Genomic DNA, 21,572 nt, shown 5'->3' with positions numbered 1-21,572 from the left:
CGATAAAGTTTCATCTCCCACATGAGCTAGGAGTAAAAAATTATGATTTTGTTTTCACCTGATATGGTGACCTCAAGACTTTCTATCTGGCGCTGCTCCTTTCCTAGCTGGGTGGAGTTCACATCTAACCACTTCAACAGCAAAGGTTAGAAAAATGCCATTTTCTGGGCAAGATGACAGTACCCCAGAGCTCAGTTACTTTCCTAACCCAGAAATGAGTGTATGTTGGCTGTGTAGGAGCTCTGATTATCAGTTATATTTGCAGAAGCATTCTGGCCTCTGGTGGATTTAATATCAGGCTTTCTAAAGAGAGATCTGTTTCAGTGCGTGGGGAGAAAACAAAGCCAAATTTAGCACACAGGCTCATGGGTGTTCTCCACCATCTCCCCAGTAATAAGGGAAATATAGTTATTACTGCAGCTTAACTCACACATAATGAAAGTGATATTGTGGTTCATGCATGGCTAAGAAATTGCTTTTTCAGCTATATATAGAAGTATATTGGCGATATATATTCTTCTTGTTAAGCAGAAAGATTTTTCAGGGGTGAAATTTTGTGATTGTTTCAGAATATACTGTATAATGCGCATACTGTGCACTGTATGGACAAAAGTGTTGGGACACCCGACTTTCACGGCCATATGTGGTTCTTTCCCAAACTGTTACCGCAAAGCTGAGGACACACAATTGTTCAGGGCATGTTCGGATGCAGTAACATAAAATTTTTTCTTTACTTGAACTAGGAGACCCAAACCTGTTAGAGCATGACAATTTCCCTGTACACAAAGCATATTACATAGTACACAAGATATTCTTTGCATGGGTTCGAGTGGAAAATCTCCTGTTATAGAGCTCTGATCCTGACGATTTTGGATGAATGTGAATGTCGGATGCACCCCAGGACTACATTAGTACCTGACTTTACTAAAACCCTTGTGTCTGAATTAGCACAAATCCACAAGCACATTCTAGAGGAGCATCTTCCCAGAAGAATAATAAGAACAAATTGGGACTAAATGTGGAACGTGATGCCCCAAAAGCACATACCATACTTATGATACTCAGACCAGGTGTCTGCAAACTTTTGGTAATATAGTGTGTGTGTGTGTGTGTGTGTGTGTGTGTGTGTGTGTGTGTGTGTGTGTATGTATGTATGCATATTTATATATATGTATAAATATAATATATAATACAAACAATTTACTTACTTTATATTCTAGAGTCAGGATATTTCATGCATCATGTCTAGCTCCCCTTAGACCAACACACTTGTTCTGCTGTTGGAATAAACCCAATCAATATGTCTCTGTCAGTATTTCTGTTGTAATTCACCTTATTTTTGCCACCGAGATATAGACAGATAAATTCAGGCCAGTCGAAGAAAAAAAACTCAGATTAAAAATGGAGAGAATGGCTGTTTAGAATTCAGTGGCAGAGAGAGCGAGGAGAAAAGTGCCCCCTCACTTGCCCCAGTATATTTACTGCCATAAAATTCACAGAGTAATACCACCGATTTCATTAGACCGGATTGCTGTCTGGTTTGGAGAAACTGAAGAAAAGTAAAAAACATACTCAGTGGAACAAGTTTTATAGCAGTTCCACAACAAGGACTTATCTCAAACAACAACTGAGAGCTATTTGGAAACCGCACAGTTTTGAAGCTTTGTTATGATTTTGTTTTATGTTTGAAACCACAAGAACTGAAAATGTAATCAGTGTAGTTTTTGAACACGTAACAAATCCGGCTCAAAGTGTAGCGTGAGCGCTTCATCATTTTCTAATTGGCATGATCAAGAATCTGTGGCTTTTCACGTAGTGTTTTAATACATCTTTTCATGTTGGAATGCCTGAGAACTTAATTTTTCATAATAATAATAATAATAATAATAATAATAATAATAATAATAATAATAATAATAATAATAATACATTTTGTTTAATGGCTCCTTACATGGCACTCAAGGACACCTTACATACAATAAAAAAAAATAAAACAATTAAAAATAATAAAACATTATTCAACCAATAGGGTGTACAAATACAATGCCAATGATCTGCCTGCCTGAAAAGATGAGTTTTAAAAGGAGATTTGAAAATTTTAGACGTTTTACTGTATTCTATTAGAAAATAGATAATAGAAAATACTAGACGTCGTACTCTACAAATATGGAGAACATTTGGGAGATTCCTTTATCCTGATACTTCTCTAAAAGCTTATGCTAATAAATCACACCTGCTTTGGTGGATTACTCTTTCAGGGTGCTTTGGATTTGATCCTAAGGTCTGCTTCTGTACTCGTAAATTCAGTCTTATGTACATCCCAATATTATAAAGCTTGTAAAATTGAATTTTCTTTTCTTGACTGGAAAAAAATGACATCTGAACTTTATTCAGGAATTTACTTGAGCTTTAAGTGTTTACTTGAGCTACAAATTGGTTAAAAAGGCCACCATGTTCAGCACTTTTTAGCAAGAATCAAGGCAAAAAAAAACCTCATTATTGTATAAGCAACTCATTGAAAGTGCTACTTTGTTAAGTGTTGATTCTATGAGCCACCATGTTGATTTGACATAGTAATTGTGGCATGTTTTCAATATACATTTATTTTTGCATTTAGATGTATGGAATTTGGCAGATGCCCTCATCCAGAACTACTTACAATTATCTAATTTATACAACTGAGCAGTTGAGGGTTTAGGGCCTTGCTCAAGGGCCCAGCATTGGCGGCTCTGATTTGAACTCATGATCTTTCGATCAGAAGCCCACCATCATAACTACTAAGCTACCACTCTTACCACCTATTGGTAAAAAAGATATACATAAATAATCAAATTCAAACAGATGTATAATTCATGTCTGGGTTAAATGCTATTGCAAAATTTTCACTTTTCTTGTATTCGTATCACAGCGGACTACCACAGCAGCGGAAACATCGTCAACAACGGCTGGAAAATCCACAACACGGCAAAGAACAAGTGGTTCGTGTGCATGGCCAAAACGCCCGAAGAGAAGCAGGAGTGGTTGGAGGCCATTTTGAAGGAGCGAGAAAGAAGAAAATGTGAGTAACACTAATGACCAGCAGCGAGCCGAAACATGCCGTCCAATTAAACGTGTCAGAAGCAGTTAGCTGACCTGTAAGTGCTAATTAGCCTAGAGGTCTTTCACTGTTTGTTTTTTCCAGTTTGTGATCTTGTCTTTGTGTAAATATACAAGATACGATTTCCTTTGTGTAAAAAAGCTAACCTAAAGTTGTTCATACTCGTGCAGAACCATCTGACTCATTGCCTGCTCCTTTTTTCTCTCTCTTTGTGTCCTTTTCTCCTGCAGCACTGAGGCTGGGGATGGAGCAGGACACTTGGATGATGATTTCGGAGAAAGGCGAGAAGCTCTACAACCTCCTGAGCAAACAAGGACACCTTATTAAAGACAGGAAACGCAAACTTACCACCTTCCCCAAGTGTTTCTTTGGAAGGTATGGCTTCAGTTGTATTCATAGGCAGAACAGAGGATTTTAGCGTTAGCATTTTGACTTAACTTTGCTCATCTGCTTTTCCAGATAAAGTCCTAACATAAGACTGAATGCAAATATAATTCTTGGGGCACAAACAACAAATCCCAGAAAAGAAAAGATGCCAAATATGTGCATTTGCTTCTGGTAGTGAATACTTATACTTCGTGCCAACCTTATTTAGGTGAACTTACCTAAGTTTTGTGAGCCAGAAGGAGTTGAGAACCTTTGGTTGGAAAATTATGAAATGTGTCTAATTTTTTATTGTTTCTTGGGGCATTATAAGTATCATAATGCCATTTTTCATATTCATTAAAACCTCACTATGTTTTTATCTTATTGTTAGAAAAGAAACGTCTGAGTCTAGAGCTGTGATGTGTCTCAGATGTTCTGGAATACCAACCTTTTTGGAAAAACATGGCCTGCAAGCACAAACTTATAGCTGCTGCATTGCGTTTTTTTAATTGTCCGAGCGGCTACATAACATGTACGAGGACAGTCAATGACGAGAAAGAAACGTCGAGCTCTTCAAAAAATTTTTAATAAAACAAATAGTGGATTTAGTTTTAAATGATTAGGGAAAGCAATGAATGAGCCGGATCTCATTCCGAAGCAGTTTTACTGCTTTTCAGATGCCAACGAAGCTTCCTTTAAGCCCCGAGACAATGGCCATATGCTGCTCCGAGTCTTGCCAGGTCTCCATCTGACTGCCAGACATCATGGTGAACAAGGACAACACTGTTATTGGTCACGTTGCCTGTTTGGTAGCTGGAGATTTTAAAAGCTGGGCAGGAAAAAAAAAAGGATTGACTTCAATGCTGACTTCCTCATACATGTGGCTGGATTGTAAACGTCCTTCAGACCAGGAGATCCTTTGTGCTAACGTAATGAGAAACGCAGCATGCCGTGTGCATGTGTATGTCTATGAGGAACAAGGAGGCATCTGACAGTCAGAAGGGATCACAGGAGCCAGATGGAGTTGAGGACCATGTAACTTGAACAGACACAGGAAAACTCACAGGCTTTTTACAAAGGAAGTCATAGTGAGAAATCGTGTGTGCCTTTAACAAGAAGAAACACAGGTCAGATCACACTTTCCGGAAAAAGACATTGAGGGCGTGAGGACAATCCTGGCCAAAGGTGATGGTCCACGATAAAGCGTTCGGTTTGTGTTTGAATCCTCGCTCTAGGCCGCCAATTTGTCCTCAGCTTCCTCCATGCTGAAATCAAAACTGACGCCTTTTTGATGAAAAGCACGTTGCCTTTGGCTTCGAATGGCTTATTTGTCTCTTTCTCTCCTTCCTCTTTGCTGTCGAAAACCTCTGAAGTGGAGAGTTATTTTAAGTCGTGAACTTTAAGGCTGTACGCTGTGTCTTTGTTGGCTTTGAGTAGCTCTGATAGCTCGTGCACAAAATGTAGAGTCGGTACAGAGCGGAATATTTTAGAAGCAAAACATGAGGCTTTAGGGAAAGCTTTAAGGAAAACATACTGTAAAAAAAAAAGATAATGACGATACTGACTTTGCATTAAGTAGCTCCTTGGGAGATTTGGTAAGGGTTCAGGTCAAATCCCACAGAGATTTAAAGAAAATTTCAAATTTGCACACTAACACTAACATGTCTATTTACAGGTAAGGGGAAAAATAAATATAATATTAAGTAACTATATCTAATAATTATACTACAATATTATATTATAACAGAATATACATTGTTTTGCTGTAACTGATTAAAACAAACCAGCAAGCAAGTATTAAACCTAATTAAATGTGATTATTTTTCTGCAATTTGGTCAAGAAATAACATAACCAAAAATAAATCTTAATTCATTAAATGATTACCTTTTATTAGTTTGTTTCATTAAAATATTTAATTGTAAATGGAGTGAACTTGTGATGTAAACTCACAAAAAATATGTATGTATTTAATCCTTTTTTTTTATTAATACATTTAAATTAAATGCAAATGTAATTTGACACAAACGAAAAAAACAAAGTAAATAATAATCTTTTTTAAATTATTCATTTAATTTCTTTTTTTTTTTGTAAAAACAAACAACAGATAATTAACCACATCACAAAGTTCCTGCTACCAGTGTGTAATCGATTTTTTTTGCTAAAAAAAAGTCAAGTTTATTATTATTCATCTTATGCACAGTATTTTAAGCCACACACCATATGGACAAATGTTTGTGAACATCTGATCATAAGATGTAGGTGAGGTGAGAAGGCTTGGGGTGCAGTCAGCATTCCAATTTATCTAAGAGGTGTTCAGTGACATCTAAAAACATTCTACAGTATTAGTGGAACAGTTTTGGGAAGAACCACAGATTGCTGGAAAATTCAAGTGTCCCAATACTTTTGGGATCATCTCCCCCCACCTGCATCATTGAGCCTCGGCCACCCATGACCCTGTCACTGGTTCACCACTGTTACTGTTAGATACTAAGCAATGCAGACTAGGAAGATGCTCTGTTATGTTATGCTCTGCTCAATGTTATGCCTGATTGGTGTATTGTGCGATACATTTTGTATAATGAATCGCCTATGCTGAGACTCAGGTAATTTTCCCATGTGGAACAGATTACAACTAAATGCATAAACACAACCACAGAAGCAAAAGTAGGAAATGAGAATTTGAGAATGTACAGCGACAGCACTGCAGTATAAAATCACACGAGGCTGGGGATTGTGTGACCCAAACCTTTGTTTTTTTTTTTGTGCTAATCTGTGCAACACACACACACACACACACACACACACACACACACACACACACAGAGAGAGGGAGAGACAAGTTGAACTTGGCCTGTGTGGTGTGTTATGGTGCTTTTGAAATGTGTACTGAAGTTACCACTGGGCTCCAAAAACACCAGCCCCAACCTCAGGCTTGATCTCCTACAAGCTGGCCAAGTGTGTTTTAGTGTTTGTGGGTGACTGAGCAGACGGATAGTGAAGAAAAAAGAGAAGGAGGGTGGGTGTTGGAAAAATCAGTCAGCATTAGATTACCGAATTTGTCTAAAATGTGTCTTTTTTTTCCTTGATATCTTTGAAAACCACAGGAAAGTGCCAGTAGCAGCATCTGTTTGGTATGTGTGTGTATGTGGGTTGGGTTTGGGGAGCTTAATTGGTGAATTGTTGACACACCAAGAGGACTAGAAATGGACTGTGTGTGGACTGTAAAAGGGATTGTGTATGTGTCCTTAGGTGTGTGTACAAATGAGTTTCTGACTTAATTTGCTTTAATGTTCCCAGTGAGTTTGTGGCCTGGTTAATGGAGATCGGAGAGACGGATAACACAGAAGAAGGCGTTCACCTTGGCCAGGCATTGCTGGAGAATGGCATCATCCACCATGGTAAATAAACACGATGATTTTTGCGAGCACCTTTCATGTTCATGTTCATGATGGACTTCACCTCTGAAATGCTTAAAAACTAACTTTGTGGTTATTACTATTGGGATGTGGTAGATCAACAGTTACGAAGTTGGACTTTTAAACAGAAGGCCATGAGTTTAAATTCCAGCACCATTTACCTGCCACTCCAGGGCCCTTGAGCAGGCTTTTAACTCTCAACTGCACAGTTCTTTACATTTGATAAATGAATAGTGCCAAATGCTGTAAATGTAGTATTTGATGGCATGGGGCTGAAAAAGTTTTTCGAGAATTTCAACTAAATAGCTCGGTCACACAGCAAAAGAAACTCCTGCTTGCTACTTTGTGCCGATTTGGACTTAACCATAATTTAGCATTTTAACTGACTTGTTTAGACTGGTTGTGACATTCTCAATAAAGCATAAAAAGATAAATAAGAGTGGCTCATGTCAGTCAGCTAGCGGGGTTCTAATCATGTTTGCTTATGACCTAACATCACACACTGTCATAAACAAAACCCAAATTAAAATCGTTTCATCAATGTTTTCAATGGCGATGTCCCAAAATGGCCATTACTGTAATGCAAGTATTAAATGATAAATGTCTGAAGGTGCGCATTATTACGTAGAACTGGAAACATGAATAACGTGATAAACTAAAACATTTGGCATTATTGTCGTCGTGTACAGTTCGTCTTTTTACATTATATCAGCCATCTTGTTAAGCATCTTCTTGCTCTTGGTTCTTGGTCTGGCAGCTCGGCCTTGCACAATGTGAGAGCACAATGTCTGCTTATAAGATGTTATTATTGCTCTTAAGGAATAAATATGGTGTTCACACCCTGGCATTTGTTTTATTTTGGGGCAAATTACTATTCATTGTGGGAGGTGGTTGTTTAGTGGTTAAGGCATTGGTCTTTGGCTCTGAAGGTTGTGAGATCAAACCCCAGCCAACCCTAGTATATTTGTCAAATACACTCTATGGACAAAAGTTTAGTCTCCATTTGCTTTGTGGAGATTTGTGCTCATTCAGCCACAAGGGTTCTGGTAAAATCAGATACTGATGTAGGTGAAAAGGTCTGGGGTGCATTCACCCCAAGATGTTCAGTATTTATTCATTTCATTATATATAACTAGATATAATTATATACATAGTTATTTTAATTCTTTTTACAAAATAAATTTTTAAATATACCATTTTTTCATTTATTATTTAAGCAATTTGGGTAATTATCAGCAAGTCTTAAGGGCCACTGTGTGGAGCTGTGAGATAACAACATGAGCCATCATTTCCTTAGAAAACCTTTTCTTTCCAATTTACTTTATACTATTTAACTCCTAAACTTCTTCCTTCTTCTACAGTTACAGACAAGCACCAGTTCAAACCCGAGCCGGTACTGTATCGTTTCCGATACGACGACGGCACCTACCATCCACGAAGTGATATGCAGGATGTCATCTCCAAGGTAAATTTTCAAAACATGGGTTATTTTTTTTACTCTTTTGCAAAATGGCAGACTCGTTTATCAGCTGGTGTATGATGCCTCTCACTGCACCTTGTCCTGACTCCAGGGAGTGAGGTTGTTCTGCCGGCTTCACAGTCTCTTCACACCAGTGATCAGGTAAGAGACCTGCCCTCTCAGTTCAGCCCCATTACCTCTGCAATTATATGTGTGTGTGTGTGTGTTTGTGTGTGTGTGTGTGTGTGTGTGTGTGTGTGTGTGTGTGTGTGTGTGTGTGTGTGTGTGTGTGTGTGTTTGCAGAGCAGCCAGCTGCAATTGGTATCCTGCTGCTACTCATTTCTCTATATATAGCAGCAGGACACTGTGCTGCAACTAAAAAAGCTTTTAACATCATAAAAGTTGTGCAAGGATTCCTTTATTTTAGATTTCTTTACCATGTGTTGTAACTTGCAATGCTGTGTAGGTTGTTTTGTGTCATTAATAATTGAATTTGTGCAGCCAGGGTAAGTATTGAGACTTTTTCACCCATATGTGGTTCTTCCCCAAACTGTTACCACAAACTTGGACGTACACAATTCTACAGAATTTCATTGGATTTGGAAGTTTGAAAGTCTCCCTTCACTGGAACTGGGAGACCTGAACCTGTTTCCTGTCGACAATTTTGTTTAAAAATCCCCACCAGTCTACTTTATCGTTTTCAAAGCGTACCGGGGTTTTTAAACCAGTGTAAAGTGCTCTTTCCGTTTTCGTGATATTAAGCTCATATTTCTTACAATAGACAAAATCACACTTTCTGTGCCTTTCCAGGCCACGCCGAATAGTCAATGAGGCATTTGAGAACAGATGGCAGTCATATTGTGCTAACGGTGCTTTTCATTCGTCTGGCTGGTGCGACGGACCAGTCTTGCCATTCTGGGAGTATTTGGCCGCTGAGAAACCATATCAAAGTCCACAAACTGTGTTTCAGTTCAGCAGAGCAGTTAAACACAATGCAAGGGCAATTAAGTAAACACTTGAAGCCTATAAGCGATCAGTCACTTTTTCAATGAGTCTTTTTCTGTCGCTTGCGAGAGATTGAGTGAGAGAGATTGAAAAGCAACAGTAAATTTAATTCCTTTAACTTCATCCATTTGCCTTTATGCTGTGATTTCTATATGAAGAAATTCCTCAGAAATCAGTTTTTCAATCAATTTCCTCAGTTTTCCTTTAAAAAATCTACTGTACCATTTTTACATTAGGCTTAATGTTCTTTAGTCTAACATTTACAAGGTTATTATATTTGTATATTTGAATAAAACATCATATTAGCATTAGGTATTTAGCCATCATCCTGCTACATTAGCATCTCAAACCATTTTGACCTTATTATGAGGTGGGGAAAGAATACTTATAATTTATTTATTTATTTATTTATTTATTTATTTATTTATTTATTTATTTATTTATTTATTTTCTTCACACCTAAGCTTATTGTGTGTTTTATTTCACCCCACTTTGACTCAATTCATGTAAATTGGATTCATGGATGAAGCGAATTTATCCTAAGTGAACTATCCTATTTCTTAATAACCATACTAAATCCTTCCTTAGAAACGAAATCATTTCCATCTTACTTTAATTTTTTATGGCCCTAAAACCTCTCCCTCATTTCGGAGTGTTGCCCACTTGTCTATTTTATAGTGTTTGAAGCAAGCTATTATTTTAAACCAGCTCTTCTATGCTATACTAAGTAAATTACACTGCCATACAACAAAGCCATACTAAAGCCTTTCTTAGAAACAAAATAATTTTCCTAAAGTAAATATTGACCTCTCGAGTTGCTTTTACTTTATTTACCTCAGGAAAATGATTTCGTTTTTTTGAAAGGCTTTAGTATTGCAGTGTAATTCATTTAGCATAGATTTCCTTAATACATGAATGCAATTTACATGAATTTCATCAATGTAGAGTGAATTAAAAATACAGTGACCTCAATGTGAAAAAATTTATTTCTGAAGAGAAATCAAATGCTTTCATGGCCATTTGTTTGTTTCTTTAGTGTCAAAAAGACATAAGAGCTAATAGCTAATAGCTGAGCTATTAGGCTTAGCCATTAGCTGGGATTGATTAGCTGTGCTGTGTTATAGGATGTGTGCTGTGTTATAGAATGACTTGTAAGGTAAAAGATCTGATGTTTGGTACTCAGATGTTCAGTTTAGATCATATATTATGTAGTAACTATGAATGAGAAGAAGAGTGGAAGAGTAAGGAATAAAAGTTTGGAGCCCCACAGATTCAGTTGTTTATTGGCCTCAGTTACAATTTTTTTGTTTGCTTGTTTGTTTTAATAAAACCAGACTGCACTTTGTCATTTGTTTGTGTCGCAGTGAATGCAGACTATGTATGCATTTATAATTAAGCGATTCCGAAAACATATGCTCCGGCTGTTTGTTTGTGTATGTGAGTAATTTGTGTGTGTGTGTGTGTGTGTGTGTGCGTGCAAAACACTGCAATGCCTTCTGTTTACACATATTGTGTGTATGAGTTGGTGTATGTGCTGCAGACTCCCTGCTTTTTCTTTGCTTATTTCTTGTACAAGCTTCTCTAGATTGCATTCTAATTAGCGAGAAACTCCTAGTGGAAGGGAAGCTTCAGAGGGGGCACAGGCCCACACAAAACACACAAAAGGAGCAGTAAATCCAGGCTTGTCTGAGCCATGGAGAGACAATCAGCCCCTAGTTTGAACCCAGAGCTGACAAAGAAGGATGTTAAGAACAGGACTGAAGCCCGGTCAAAAGCCAATAAAGGGTCCGAGTGACCTATTTGTGCCCGCTGCTTTAGTGGATTGCATTGTGTTTATGCCAGGCGTATGGTTGCCTGCTGTGCCTCTGCCTTCCCTTCATTTATGACAGCTTTGGTTTGAGGCTAAGACGAACGAGTCACGGTGGTTAAAATATATTGCACTAGGCGCACAGGAGCACGGCCAGTGCCAAAACCTCCCGAGAGACTCATAGTGCTGTGAGGAAAATTATAGTGTGTATATAAAAACTGTTGAAAACTTTGTGTCACATTTCGTGTCACAGGGGCATTTCTACTCTATAGCAATATTTTTGTCCACCCTTATCATGTTGTAGATTGTAGATGCTTTTGATTGGACTTGTCCAAGTTTGTTTATTTGTTTAGGGAAAGCCAGTCCTCTAGTCTATTAAACTGAGTGTACCTCAGGGGATTCTTGACTTCATGAGACTTCATGGGAAAATCTCAGCTCTATTGCATTGTCAAAGTTCTAGGGTTGTTTTTGCCCCCACCTCCACCCCACTACTTCAAACTTACCAGCCCCCCACCCCATCCAAACCATGTACACATTTGGTGGTTCTACCTTCTGACCTCAGCTGGCTAAACTATTTTAAAAGCTAGCACCAATTCAGCTCTTTGTTACCTTTGAATCCCTTTAGTTTTTAATAATAGGTCTTTTAAAGATAAGTGAATCATGCACTGGAAGCTGCCAAAAGCAACTTTATAGGTCTTGAAAATGTTCCACGGTCAACAACATGGGGTCGAGAGAAGTCGCTCTTTTAACGCTGAACTCTTGCCGAGTGGAGAGTGGGGGCAAATAGCAGTTTCTTAGTTTGCGAAAGTCGATGTTGGCGATCATAGTTAAGTCTAGTGAAAGTTTAAAACACCTCAACCAAGTTATCTCACTGTTTCACCTTTTGGCACAATGTATGTTTGGACTTTACTGTATAATAATTTTTTTTTTTACATCACAATATTTTTATACTAAGGTCAATAAAAAATTTCAAATGCTCAATCATTTGCTCCGATTGCATACACGACTTTATCAGAATGTTAATGTTAATGCAACCAAGAAATAGACACTGAGGAGAAAGTTTCGCCTAGTAGGAGGGCTGAGGAGGAAGTCAGGCTGAAAATCTCATGTCAAGTGAGTCATGATGTATAGTGCGGAAATTGTTGTCAGGATGTAAAAGCCAAGTTCAGCTCTCCCGACCACCTTGTAAAAAGGTTAAAGTTCGGACATAGAGGTCATTGGTTCAGATTAGAACAACCTCCCTTCTGTTCGTACCTAATCATTTTCGTAAATCTTTTTTTTTTTTTGTCTATGTCCGTTCAGGGATAAAGATTACCATTTAAGAACGTACAAATCTGTAGTGATGGCCAACAAGTTGATCGACTGGCTCATAGCACAGGTAAGACTATTATTTAAATTTGTCTGTAATGTAGTGATATTTGCTTGTATGAAAAAAAAGTGAAGTCAAGAAACTAATAGTAAAAAGCTTTTAAATTATGAACCACAGCCTGACCACTTTTCTTTCCTGGTAATGAAACGTAGCAAAGCAGAAGACATGCACTCATTAGAATATAAAAAATAGAATATGAAAAATAGGCAAATTGAAAAATAGTTAATTGAATGAATGAATGAATGAATGAATAAATGGATGGATGGATGGATGGATGGATGGATGGATGGATGGATGGATAGATAGATAGATAGATAGATAGATAGATAGATAGATAGATAGATAGATAGATAGATAGATAGATAGATAGATAGATAGATAGATAGATAGATAGATATAAAGTAACTAAGTAAGCAAGCTTTAACCTGGTTAATTACCTAGTGACTTTATGTAGACATAAGTTGTTCACCTAAGTAACTTTAAAAATAATTGATCGGCCAAGTAAGCTTTAAAAAAAGATAATTAAATGAAAAAAAAAAATCTTCTTAAGGCATGTCAAAAACTATGACCCCCAGGCTTCTACATTCTTCCAGTCGTGTTTTTTTTTTTTTTTTTTGTACATAAAATTGTACAGTATACCGAGATGGTTTGACAGTGCTTGGCAGACAATGAAAGCTGTAATTTTTCCAACTTTCCCTCTCTTCTCTTTCTCTCAAAGGGTGACTGTCGAACAAGAGAAGAAGCGCTGATCTTGGGGGTGGAGCTGTGCGACAACGGATTCATGCATCATGGTATGACTGGCATCTCTCGCTTTCTCTACACTCGAGAACAAAAACCTCGTTGTGTTCGTTCGGCCTGATCCTGTATTATTTTGCCTCCCAAACAGAACCGTACATTAGAGCCAATCATTGCTAATCTTTTCCAATTAGCCAAATCGATCGTGAGCTCTAGCAAACGGCCCGTCGCCATAGCAATTGCTTGTTTACTGAATCCACGCCTTGGATTTTAAGACCGGAGTCCATGCTGTGCCAAACTCCACATCATGCCTGACTCATTTGTCATTACATTTTGCACAGATCTGCACACAACTGCCCACAATTAGGGCGACAAATTACAGAATATATGGATCATAATGACCCCGACGAATGTATTTCCATCAAACGTGACCAAATGTGATCACAGGGATTCGTGCCGAAGAGCTATTACTAAGATTGTTGACGTTATTTAGGATCCTGTTAAATCGAGAAAAATATTGCTTAATTTTTTCTCTCACAGGGGGTATTTTTTACACACAATTTGTGTTGCTTTGGAAACGGGCTGTTTTTTTTTTTTTAAAGGCCTGTTTTTTTTTTTTTTTTTTCTCAGCAGTGTGAAACCTCCATTATCCTGAGAGAAAGAAAGACAGTGAGAGAGAAAGGCCCAAACTCCCCATATCATCGCCTTACAGCACTTTTGCTGTTTTTTTTCTAAAATAATATAAATCTCTCACACAGAATCTGTTTTTTTTATTTATTTTTTTTCTTCACAGTGCTCACAGTGCTCAGAAATAGGCCAAAACAAAAATCCACCAAAAAGAACGAAATCATTAATAGGGACCGAAGAAAGTGTAGTCAACTGAAATTGGTCATTTGTTTTTATTTTTATTTTGTATTTGTCTCACAAATGTAAAAATTAAAAAACAAAAACTTAGATGTTTTTTAAGTGAATAGTAAATGAATTGCGAAAATGTTGCAAATTGAAAAACTGCTGCAGTATAAAAAGAATAAAACTCTTCCAAACGCTAATTCCGTTTCAATGTCGTCGTATTTTCCCATAAACGCTCATACTGCAGTATATTCCTTACTGACCACGGTTTACTTCCTTCCCCAGTCCTGGAGAAAAGCGAGTTCAAGGACGAGCCGCTTTTGTTCCGCTTCTTCGCTGACGAAGAGATGGAGGGATCGAACACCAAGCACAAGCCCATGAAGCACGACCTGAAAATAGTTGAAAATGTCATTGCCAAGACTGTGCTGGTGAGTGATGCGTAACTGTGATTTCTTTCGCAGCTGTGATCGTTTACTGTGTGCCGTTCTGTGCCGCTGCATCCAGTCTCACAGCTCTGCTGATTTGTTGCGTTGCCTCGATTGTTACACTCGGGCCAACTCTGTGGTGGATCTTATTAATTATAAACGGCTGCTTCGAAACCAGTTTTTTATTGCCCCAAGGGTAAAAAAACTGCTGAGGCAATTGACTTTAGGTTTAGGACAACACCACACATGCACTATAGGTGAGCAGTAAACATTGTGGAATAGAGTGACGATTGAATTTTAGTGAAAAAAGTCATATATATATATATATATATATATATATATATATATATATATATATATATATATATATATATATATATATATATATATATAAAACAGTCAGCACTTTTCAAATAAACCTGTCAGTAAAAGTAAGTATAAGTGTCCTGTTATATAATTCCTGTCTTGTTCACACAAAAGATTTAAACACACTCAAGGTTGAAACGTTAATCAATAAAATAGATCCTAAATTCTGATTGGACGGGGACCATGTCTGCATCTCAGAAAACATGTAAATGCTGTGTTTGCTACGCTGCCAGTCTTCTGAATGGGAATCGAATGCAAAAGCACAGATTAATAAAATAAATACATTCATAAATCATTTTTGTAATAATATGAATTATTATGATATATATCACTATAATAAGGAAGTGGTAACTCAGTGGTTAAGATTCTGGGTTCCTGCTCGGAGTGTCGAGATTTTAAGCCCTGGTATCGCCAAAGTGCCACTGTTGGGGCCCTTGAGCAAGGCCCTTAACCCTCAGTGCTCAAGGGACACAGTATCATGGCTGGCACTGCGCTCTGACCCCAGCTTCCTATCATCGCTGGGATATGTGAGGAAAGTATTTCACTTTGCTGTAAAGAACTTGTGACATGCAGAAAGCACCTTCTTTCTTTATTTTTTTAATATGAAAGAAAGAATGATATGCTGCTGAGGAACGATTGTACCACTACAATTTATCTACAGGAAAGTGGTAGGTCCACCAACAAACTCCAATGCTGGGCCCTTAAACAAGGCCCTTAACCCACAACTGCCCTCAGATGTGGTAATTGTAAGTCATTCTGGATATATGGATGTAAGGGCTTATACCAAATCCTGCACATGTACACACTAGCTATCATTATCCAAGCTGTTAATTAGGTTTGAAGTTAGTTCATTTGTTTCTATCAGCACAGCACCATCTTAACTCGCCTCGCGTATTCCTGATGCAGCGTATAGCAACTGCTGCTCAGCAGCACGCTCGTAAAATCTACACACTCTTCTTTCCAGATAAGGCCTAGTGATGGAGGATATGGCTTCACCCTCGAGGATCGTAATCGAGTTCCAATTATCAAGTCGGTGGAGAAAGGCTCTCATGCTGAGGTGAGTATGTAAATCCTCATCTTCTTCATTATCTGCACAGTAGCTGTAGAGGTTTTAATGCAGTATATTTCTAAAATCTTTCCTTTCAAGTATCACATGATACATATCCCAGGTCCACTATGTTACACTCCATTACTTCTATTTTCCATAAAAAACACAAGTTGGTTTAGATGATGTCGACCCTAAAGGACCCTGAGCCATCTAGAGATTTTGGCAGCTCAAGTTGTGTCCCACCTCATGAAGATTTCAGACATTCAAGGAGAAGATGTTGACCATGCAAAGATCAACAGCTATCTAGAGATATACCAGCTCCAGTTGGATCCCACCTCGAGAGGATTTCAGACTTTAGATATTTAATATTTAAAAAAACATTCATGGGTTTGAATGCAGAGTGTGTGTTTTTTCAACCAAACAAACAGATGAACAGAATACTGTGAGATGCCGAAATGAGGTTTTTAATGCAATTTTATTTCAAACAAATTCCTTTAATCAGAATCCAAGGCTGTGGTCTCCGGGATTGTTGAATTCTGTCTGTGTTAAGGCCGGGAGTGTTTAATGTTTTAACGCTTGTGGTCAGAGAGAAATAGAAAGCTATAAAAAAATCTATAGTGTTTCATGAATCTTGGACCTATTAAAAGAAGACTCTATCTGAGGTTGCTGAAACTTGATCAGGCCTAATGGGGGATGGTATGGTGATGCTGTCCAGAGCTGAAGTAATGCCATGTGTGTGTAGATGGTGGAGTTCATGATTTCAACATGGAGTTGTTAAATCTGGCAATATGCTTCTCTGCACTCGCATAGATAAAGGGTTATGTTGTAAAAAAAAAAAAAATCTGCATCTGACTCACACGCAATGTGATGCATGAGCTCTAGACAGGAAAAAGGAGAGAGAACAAGGGAAGGGAAAGGCCAGCTTTCCGTTTTATAGAATGCTGAATCGGCACAGCGTGGAAGCATTCGGCTCCCCTGCGTTTTCTCAGCGGAAAAAAACGAGCAGCTTGTAGCTGGAGAGAGCGACAGAGATGCGTGCAATAGCGCAAGCACGACGTGTGGGTGTTTCGCTCAGCAAAATTACTGAGTTCTCCTGAGACTCATGCACAGGAAGTGGTGTATTGCGATGATTTGGTGCCGGATCTGTAAATTAGAAGAATAGCATATGCATTCATCTGTCACATGTACATTACAGCACAGTGAAATGCTGTTTTCACATATCCCAGCGATGTTAGGAACCTGGGGTCAGATGTCGACCACGCGAAGATCAAGAGCCATTTAGAGATGTACCAGATCCAGTTGGATCCCACCTCGAGAGGATTTCGGAAATTGGACTTTGAGGAAAAAACAACCTCTTAATCAATATTTAAAACAACCTTCTACATACCGTATGCTGTTTCTCCATCACTGAACATTTAACGGCTCTGGCATTGAGGAGTTGGGGTTGAATCAATAGTGATCTCAGATGTTGAGCTAATTTATAAGTTGCTCATGAGCTCCTGATTCCACAACTCCAACTGACCGTATGAAACTGTATAAGAAAGGACTTTACTCATAATCACACACTCTGGTGCTCATGTTTCTAACGTCATATCCACTCAATAATGTTTTAATGATTTATAATCAGAGTTTGGTTCTTCATAAGGTTTCTTCCTTATACTATCTAAGGTAGTTTTTTCTTTGCCACTGTTGCCCCAGGTTTGATTATCGGGGGTTAATACACATACATTTAAATATAAGCTAACTTTGTTTTATTATTTTTACATTCTTCAAAGCTGCTTTGAGACAATGTGCACTGTTGAAAGTGCTATAGAAATTGAATCGAATCAAATTAAATTAAATCAAATCTAGTCAAAGTGGATTTAATTGAAGTGAGTTTAATTGAATAAGAGGGTCTACCAGATGCCACACATGTAAATGTCATGGGTTGAGTTTTGGGGCATTAAAAAAAAACAAAAAACATTTTATCGCAAGGATATGACCAGAAATGAAAAATCTGAAAAAACAGAACTGAGAGAAAAACAATAATTGAAACTTAATTAGAAGATGCAGATCTGTTCCAGAATGACAGTGCTCCTGTGCTCAAAGCCAGTTTCATGAAGATACTATATGCTTTACGTGGGTTGGAGTGGAAGAACTTTGAAATATATTGGAATAATAAATGCAGCACAGGCCTCCTCACTTCAAATACCTTCATACCTGCAATCTCATCATTCACACACCAAATGAATTACATTTTTTTGTATGTTTACAGATGGCAGGGATGGAAGTGGGGAAGAAGATCTTTGCTATCAACGGAGATCTGGTTTTCTTGCGGCCGTTCCATGAAGTGGAAGCATTTCTCAAGCAGTGTTTCAGCACCAAGGGTCCGCTTCGAGCGCTGGTTAGCACCAAACCTCGAGAGTACGTAAACAAACGATAAAGAAAAAGTTTCTTTAGGTTAAAACAGATCAGTCTTTTAGTCAGCACTGTGGTCCTGTTTTTTTTCTTTGAAAAAATATGCAGTATTGGGAATTGAAAGTCCCCGGGAAATTAAATCTCTGATTTCTAATTAGTCCAGGCTTAATGAAAAACTTGACTATCTATTAAACACACTCTATTAGATTTCACTTCATATGGCTTCATTAATGAAACCCTCATTACATTAAATTGGTTAGTAAATTACTTAAACACTCATTTGTAGCTCATAGATGCTTATGGTGCTGTTGTTTATTAGTTTTTTTGTTTGTTTATCTGTTTATTAATTTTTTTCTGTGTGGGTATGTTTGTGTGTGTATGCGCAGAACTGTGAAGATCCCAGACTCGGCGGATGGGCTGGGTTTTCAGATCCGTGGCTTCGGCCCATCTGTTGTGCATGCTGTCGGCAGAGGTGAGGAAACACAGAGGCAAAGAATGAGTGTGAAATACAAGGAGAGAGAGAGTGAGAAATAATGATAGTGAGTATGATATAAAGACAGAGAGCGTGATATTAGGGGAAAAATTGTAATATAAGAAAGGAGAGTGAGATATAAGGGTTGACATTGTGATATAAAAAAGAGAGTGATATAATGGAGATATAATTAGAGAGAGTAAGAGTTAAGGAGAGAGAGAGAGAGTGAGATATAAAAAGAAGGAGAGTGAGATATAAAGAGACTAAGATGTGAGGAGAGAAAGGGTGACATAAGATACATGGAAAAAGCTTGAAATGTGAGACATGAGGAGAGAGTTAGATATAAACAGAGTGATATTAAATATATATAAAGAGAAAATTACATATTACATTAGTTTAAAAATAATTTAAAGAGAAAAAGGAGATATAAGGAGAAAGTATAACAAGAAAGAAGGAAAGGCTGTGACACAGGAAGCTGTGTGTGAGCAGTACAGCTCCAGCACAGCTGGATGTGTAGGATGGTAAGGGACTGGACCACAGCTATAGTAGTAACTGTATCTTTATTTCCCCCCAAACCCCCCCCCCCACTCACACACACACACACACACACACACACACACACACACACACACACACACTTCCAGATTCTCTTGATTCTCTCTATATGTTTATACTGTATATAGAAATAGGACATTGCTATCCATAATTTCTTTTTTAACTGTATTAATAATTGATAACGCTGATAAAAATCTAATTCTGCCTGGCTAAGATAAGCTAGCGTGACAGCATTAATTATTTGAAAGAAATCCTTCTTGAAATCAATTCAATTTGAATATAAGCAAAATTGAAATCACATCCTAAAATTGAAATTACATTAAAAAAAGTCACAAGTTTTAAGCTAACACAAGCTATACTGATTTTTTAGATGATTTCTAAGCCATATTTTAATAGTAAATACTAATGGTAGCGAGTTACCAAACACATGCTAAATTTCCTAAAAGGAATTTTAAGTGACATCCAGAAATGTATGCAGTGTAAGCTTCCCTCCTAGCATGCTAACTAGCATAAGATAACCTCTAAGCTGATATAAATCATATTTATAAAGGAGTTTTATTTTGACTCTACCAAACCAAATACCAAACACCAAACAAACGGGCTAACTTGATGTCAGGGATTAGTCTTCTCTATTAATTCTAGCTAGCTGACATGACCTCATTATGCACAATTTCTGAAAGGATTTTACTTTCTATTCAGAAATTTTCATGACTGATGCTAGCTAGCAAGTTAGCACAAGCCATACTGACGGAAATTTTTCTTCATTCTGAGTATTGTGCCAGAAAAAAGGTTGTATGTTTATAATATTTGCTAGCTCACTAATGCTAGAAAACATAAGCTAACAGAATCAGAGAAACTGAAGTCCCTGTTTAGAACAGTTTGAAAGGAATATATCTGAGTGCATCGTGGATATTTCTGTTGTGTCTACTGGTATCTGAAGTTTTTGACAGACGGGGCATGAAAAAAAGTCTATTCCACTCTGGCACTCAGCGGAATGGCTTCATTTTAGAAATCGCCACAGCATGAGACAGAGGAAATGAGAGCGAGAGATGAGACGATCACTTGAGACATAAAGAGGGACAGGCAGAACAGAATAGAAAAGATCAGACATTTTTTTGAATGGCTAGCCAATCCTAAGAGTATGGGATGATGAGACTCAGAGATAGGAGTCAAGGCCAATCTGTAGCTGAGGTAGTGTGTCTGTGCATGCAGTGGATGATTTTATGGCAGGATGTGATATCAGAGAGGAATAGCGTTTCAGTCACGATTCAGTTTCGTTTTACTCACTCACACACACACACACACACACACACACACACACACACACACACACACACACACACACACACGTGAACGAATGAGTGCAATGTCCGCTTGTTATCCTGCTGCCATTTTAGACTAACCCGATGTTCACATTGGCAAATGGAAAACCAACAGACGACCAGTAATATTGAAATACAGGATCTGTAAGACATGGAGCTGCGATTCCAACAAGTAGTGGTGAATAAAATAGACTACTTCTGTCCTTGAGTAAAGTCTCTGCTTAAATAGTTTTTTACTCAAGTTGCTTTTCAATGGACTTAAGTATTGAAAAATGGAAAATACTGATCTATGAGAGCAAACTGAGCACTCCTGCACTTCATACCACTTTAAAGAGAGCGTTTGCTATAGTTCAGGTGCATCCATCCATCTATCTATCTATCTATCTATCTATCTATCTATCTATCTATCTATCTATCTATCTATCTATCTATCTATCTATCTATCTATCTATCTATCTATCTATCTATCTGGCTGTCTGTAGTTCAGGTGCATCTATCTATCTATCTATCTATCTATCTATCTATCTATCTATCTATCTATCTATCTATCTGTCTGTCTGTCTGTCTGTCTGTCTGTCTGTCTGTCTGTCTGTCTGTCTGTCTGTCTGTCTGTCTGTCTGTCTGTCTGTTTAATTTAACCTTGGGTTTGAACCATAATGAATTGTTTTTCACAGAACCCTTACAAAGATCAACACTGACTCTATCCTAGCATAGTTGTGTTATACCTTCCTTCAAAAAAAAAAAAAAGCCTCTTGAACTTAGTTCAGGGTGTTTATGTTTGCTGGCTCCTGAGTTTGGCTTGTTTATCTGACATCCATCATGATATCTGCCATTCAGTTTACGGAAAGCCTACGCAAATAGCGACAGTTTGGAGCCTGAATCA

The 21,572-nt window shown here is 37.8% G+C and overlaps 1 protein-coding gene across 1 annotated transcript in view; it reads left to right on the top strand.

Annotated features, from left to right (window-relative positions):
• Window positions 1-21,572, top strand: part of prex2 (phosphatidylinositol-3,4,5-trisphosphate-dependent Rac exchange factor 2) — a 98,240-nt gene that overhangs the window by 29,323 nt on the left and 47,345 nt on the right. The window contains exons 9-19 of the mRNA XM_083530154.1: window positions 2,909-3,058; window positions 3,328-3,472; window positions 6,762-6,862; window positions 8,242-8,345; window positions 8,452-8,501; window positions 12,454-12,529; window positions 13,239-13,311; window positions 14,390-14,532; window positions 15,860-15,952; window positions 18,198-18,346; window positions 18,727-18,812. Coding sequence (XP_083386280.1) covers window positions 2,909-3,058; window positions 3,328-3,472; window positions 6,762-6,862; window positions 8,242-8,345; window positions 8,452-8,501; window positions 12,454-12,529; window positions 13,239-13,311; window positions 14,390-14,532; window positions 15,860-15,952; window positions 18,198-18,346; window positions 18,727-18,812 — 1,170 coding nt within the window. The remainder of the gene's footprint in view (window positions 1-2,908; window positions 3,059-3,327; window positions 3,473-6,761; window positions 6,863-8,241; window positions 8,346-8,451; window positions 8,502-12,453; window positions 12,530-13,238; window positions 13,312-14,389; window positions 14,533-15,859; window positions 15,953-18,197; window positions 18,347-18,726; window positions 18,813-21,572) is intronic.

The sequence above is a fragment of the Silurus aristotelis genome (genome assembly GCF_946808225.1).
Source record: "Silurus aristotelis genome assembly, chromosome: 25".
NCBI lineage: Eukaryota > Metazoa > Chordata > Actinopteri > Siluriformes > Siluridae > Silurus > Silurus aristotelis.
Note: the sequence above shows the minus strand (reverse complement) of the source record. Positions and strands in the feature narration are given on the sequence as shown.